The sequence below is a fragment of the Lactuca serriola genome, chromosome 4 (assembly GCF_051521515.1).
Source record: "Lactuca serriola cultivar US96UC23 chromosome 4, Lser_US96UC23_V15, whole genome shotgun sequence".
In the NCBI taxonomy this organism is placed as follows: domain Eukaryota; kingdom Viridiplantae; phylum Streptophyta; class Magnoliopsida; order Asterales; family Asteraceae; genus Lactuca; species Lactuca serriola.
In genome coordinates, this window is record NC_136411.1 from 277,843,884 (window position 1) to 277,848,973 (window position 5,090).

The following is a 5,090-nucleotide window of genomic DNA, read 5'->3' on the forward strand; positions in this document are numbered from 1 at the left end:
GGAAGATGGGCAGAAGAACTTCCTTCTGTCTTATGGGCAGATAGGACCACTTCCAAAGTAGCCACAGGCTAAACTCCATACTCTTTGGTGTTCGAAGCAGAAGCGATGATCCCAACTGAAGTAGTGATCCCAATGGCAAGATATCTATTTCAAGATCAAGAGAACAACGATAGGATCCTAGCCCATGATCTTGATACTATCGATGAAATTAATGATCTTGCCAAGATACGCATCACTGTTCATCAACAAAGAATCACCAAAGTATACAACAAGAATGTCAAAGTCAAAAGATTCCATATAGGAGACTTGGTCTTAAGGAAAGTATTCCAAAATACCAAGGATCCTAGTGCAGGTAAATTGGCACCTAAATGAGAAGGACCGTATCTCATAGATGCTGAAGCAAGAAAGGGGATTGGCTAGCTACCCTTGACGAAAATATCTTGCCAAGATCCTGGAATGTTATACATCTTAAAGCTTATTTCACGTAAGTGAGATTAGTCATTTTCCCTCAAGGTACACATACTCTTTACCTTTTACCATTTATTTTCACTATTATTATTATTTACTCTCCTAAAAACCATTACTAACTTAAGCATCGGAGGGTTGTTAGCCAAGCTAACGCCCACCCCAAGCTAACATTTGTTATGCTTAGGAACACAAGGATCTTGGCACATAAGGATCTTGATACTCAAGGATCCTAACACACGAGGATCCCGATACTCGAACATCCAAGGATCTTGATATTTAAGTTTTAAGCAAAAAATAAGAATCTTATCAAAATAGTCATAATTACATCTGCGAGAATCATCAAAAAGATACTAATTTGATGATTTTTACAGTTGAGTATGACATTTTTGCAGATGTCATCTGTGAAAATATGAGACTCGTAATTTTTAGATATAAAAACTTTATTTTCATTTTTTTACTTCATTTTAGAAAACAAATCCCAAATTTCTCTAAACTCTCGACTCTCTTAAATCTTAACTCTTAACTCACTCTAATCTATAAAACATCGAGTTCGTTTCAATGATCAAATTTTAAGGTTATTGTTTTAATTTTAGTAGTATATTCAGTAAAAATAAATAACTATGAAAATATGCATCTCTATCATTCTTTTATTGAGAAAATCACATTAAAATGTGCATATGAGTCATTATTTTATTGTAAATAACAATTTCGCATATGAAAAATATGATTTTTTCAATAAAATAATTATTGAGATGCATAGATGACATCTACGAAAATGCGTATTTATGTCTAATTTTTTACTAACAAAATCGATTTTCGTAGATTATCAATATTGTTTTTTGGTTTATGAAAATAGCTAATGTAATATTATTTTTGTCGAATGTTTTAGAACTTTTTTTTGTTAGCAAATTAAGAAAATATTGTTAATGGTTATCAATTGTGGTTTGAGAAAAATAATTACAATAGACTTATACTTAGATGTGGCAAAGATAATAACAATGTTCGTTGTCATTTTAATCGATAAAAATCATAATCACTGGTATTTTAAAACCAAAATAAAAAGTTGGGTTTCTTAATAAATACAATTAAAAAGTCGAATGACATAAATAACAAATTTTGTGTTATTGGTTGTCATTTTAAGTCATTTTCCGTTTATTTAAAGGGTTAATTGCAAAAAACTAAAAGACCTAAAACTTTCCTTTTTTTTTTTCTTTTTTTTTTTTTTTTTTTTTTTTTTCATTTTACCATTTTCTTCTGGTTTTCAGGTCACCTTCGTGATACATTTTTTTCTCGAAAAGACGCTCACTTGTTTTTTGAAAAAGCCCTCACTTTTTTTCCAAACCCCCCCGCATTTGACAAACTTTTTTCGTTTGAACCAACCTTTTCATTAACTACAATGTTCTTGTTTTTGTTAGTGGTTAGGGTATTCTTGATGGAGGAAAATGTGGTTTAACTGTATATGTGCTTGCTACCATGAGAAAGATAGATGCTTTATTGTATCAATGAAACCCCATAAAAGTGTATATATGATGAAGTTCTCGTGAATCACATCATGACAGGGCACACGCTTTACATGTAGAAGACTTAATTTTGCATGTTTTTTTTTCAACAAGACAAATAACAGAGTTCCATCACGAAATGTTCCACTACACCTATGGCTCAACTCAGTAACTTAACTCATCACAGTGATTCTCTCTACAGATGTTGCTCATCCTATTATCTTATATATGATTTATCATGTATACGTATGTATAGAAACATCCCTAAGTCAAAAGTCAAACGACTTAGTGGCTATCCAATTTTATGCATAGACTTAATATCTTTTCTTCTCGTTTGAATTTGGAAAGTATTCCCATGCTCCCACTCGTCCCTTCCATCCAAAAAGGTCGATGGAACAAGGAATCGTTCGTTATCCATCTATTGTCTGCACAAAAGACGTAAATGCCCTCCTTATCATCAATCATCATTGCTGAAAATATCCTTAATTCAAGTGAAAAAAAAAAAAACACCCAAAACTGGACCAAAAGAAGCCAATTTTGCATACAGTACCTGATGAGGGGTTGAAGAAATCACTTAAAAACAACTAATGTCTACGTTGAAGAGCCATGATTGCAGTTTGAAGCAACTCTCTGGCTTTCCTATCCGGTGAACATCCAGCAGACTCCATATCCCTATATATTATACCTACCTGCCATTCACCCACCAAACATTATTTATGTGATTCCATCTACACTAGGATGATGAATGAAGTATATGAGTGTTTTTGTACCTTGTCAAACTCCTTTGCCCTTAGCAAAGCCTTCATAAGTGTAGTGTACGTAACCACATCTGGACTTGCACCCTTCAGGAGCAATTTAGATTACAATTACCATAAACAGCTTCAGTTTAAGATGTATCATCAGAGTTTTAATACACAAATCAGCTTACGCTTTCTTTTATGTGTTGATACACTGAGAGAGCCTCCATATGTCTTCCAGCAATACCAAATGCATTTATCAAAACATTCAGCATAATAAGGTTTGGTTCGATTCCTTCACGTTCCATCAACTGGAGAACTTTAACTGTTTGCTCACATAAACCCTGTGTGTGTAAGAAGGAAGATTGCAAAGCAAACAAATTTTTAAAATCAAGAATATTAAACCAATCGTAAAATCTACAAATAGAATAATAACTTGCCTGTTGGGCATAGGCGTTTGCAAGCACACAGAATATTCTAGCTGAGAGAGGAACTCCTTCGAGTTTTAGTGTGTTTATGCACTCCTCTGCATCCTCAAAGCTTCCATATTGCCCATAAATATCAACCAAAACAGCATAAATGGTCCCACTTTGTCCATGACCTCCATCTTTCATTTGCTCAAAGTTTTTCTTTATTATATCCCACTTCCCCTGTTCTCCTAAGCGACTAATGATGGTAATGAAGATACTTGGATCAGGATACAGCCCTTGTGTTTGCATCTGTTTGAACAATACAAGGGCATTTGTGAGATCACCATGTTTGCAATGCCACCTGATCAAAGAATTCCATGTGGTGATATCTGGTGTAATCCCTTCTTGCTGCATTTGATCAAACACTTGCAATGCATCTCCTAGTTCACCGGATTTCCCAAAGGTGTCAATGATACAATTAAACATCTTCTTGTCAAGTGAGACTCCATTTTCCCTTACTTCTGCTATGAGGTTTATAGCTTTCTTCCACATTCCATTGTTCCTGTAAAGTTCAATAATCATACTGTATACAAAGGAATTCGGTTCAAACCCATCTTTCTTCATTTTGGCTACAACTTCCCACGTGTCTTTCAAACGTCCGGCACTAACATAATAACCAAGGAGAATCTCGTATGTTTCTCGGTTTTTCCACACACCCATAGCGTTCATGGACTCCATAAGTTTATCAGCAAGTGTAAGAAGAGCTTTTCTTAAAAACACTTTCAGCAAGAGATTATACACTTCTATTCTTGGTTGAAACCCTGAGCTTACCATTTCTTCGAAAATTGCCTCAACTTCCAAAGTCCTGCCTACACTTACAAGAGCTGTTAACAGACAAGTGTAGGATGCATAACTTAACCGAAATCCTAGGGCTTCCATCTGAGAAAGAAAAACCATCGCTTTATCAATATTTCCTGCTTTACATAAGCCACGTATATACCTGTTCGACAGCTCAGGTGAGAGCTCCTCGCCTGTTGTATGATCCGTTTGGCTCTCTGGAATCGGCGACTTCTCAATTGCATTAGCTAAGCACTTCACTCTCTTTGTATAATCCGCTTTGTCTTTTATTCGAGGGCAAAAAGCATTCAGAATCTGACAGTTTAGACCGCGGACTTTAAAACTTTTTGAAGGAAAGAGGAATTCGAGTGATTTAGGGTGATAAAAGACTCCAGTTGTAATGGGAAAGAAGATAGACATTGCATCTCCTCTATGTTTATGTAGCAACTTCAAGACGGAGGAAATTAGAGCTGGAAGCGGAAACCGTAATCAGGTGAACTCAGTTAACCAAATGACCTCAATTAGAATTCCATACATCTGCTATCGAGATTGCCTAGACTTCGTGGCTTTGATTCTTAGAAATTGACAGAATTGCATACCACTCTCCACGTATCTTTCCCCTAACGGCCTAAAAGCATATAGTTTAGAATTTTGGATAGGTTATTAACCAAATTGATTATTATTTTAGATTTTTTTTATTGATTTTGATTTATAAAATGCAAATCGGATGCTCACAGGTCACAACAAATCAAATAACAACTTATTATTTATTTTTAATATATAAGTTTAATTTTTTTAATTATTAAAAACTTTATCAATGTAATACTTGATATGTAATTTTTATCAAATAATTTGTCATTGAGATATTAATTCAAATCTATTTTTCTTAATAGTTATTTATAAATTATAATCTTTAACTAAATAATTTTTTTTTTTATAAAATTGACTAGTATCTAAATTATATATATTTAAAATGTTTTGTCTTTTAAAAAATAAATTGTAAAAATCGACACAACAGAATTGTAATTTGATTGGATTGGATTTAAATTTTGTTTGAACTATTTGTATCCATATTTAAAAACCGAAATATATTTAGATTCACTTAATCGGATCAAATTGATCCATAAACTTACAAATAA

The 5,090-nt window shown here is 33.5% G+C and overlaps 1 protein-coding gene across 2 annotated transcripts; it reads right to left on the reverse strand.

Moving 5' to 3' along the window:
• Positions 1 to 2,042: 2,042 nt before the first annotated feature.
• Positions 2,043 to 4,572, reverse strand: LOC145097053 (Tetratricopeptide repeat (TPR)-like superfamily protein). 2 transcript variants are annotated; one of them, XM_079034541.1, is made up of 5 exons: positions 3,145 to 4,572; positions 2,896 to 3,048; positions 2,738 to 2,809; positions 2,518 to 2,656; positions 2,043 to 2,392 (listed from the first exon to the last, which is right to left on the reverse strand). In XM_079034541.1, exons 1-4 carry the CDS (start codon positions 4,369 to 4,371, stop codon positions 2,552 to 2,554), a joined length of 1,557 nt encoding a protein of 518 aa, XP_078890667.1. In that variant the 5' UTR covers positions 4,372 to 4,572; the 3' UTR covers positions 2,043 to 2,392; positions 2,518 to 2,551. The 2 variants fall into 2 exon arrangements, with proteins under 2 accessions (XP_078890667.1, XP_078890668.1); XM_079034542.1 differs by having other exon boundaries at positions 2,043 to 2,437.
• Between the last annotated feature and the right edge of the window lie 518 nt (positions 4,573 to 5,090).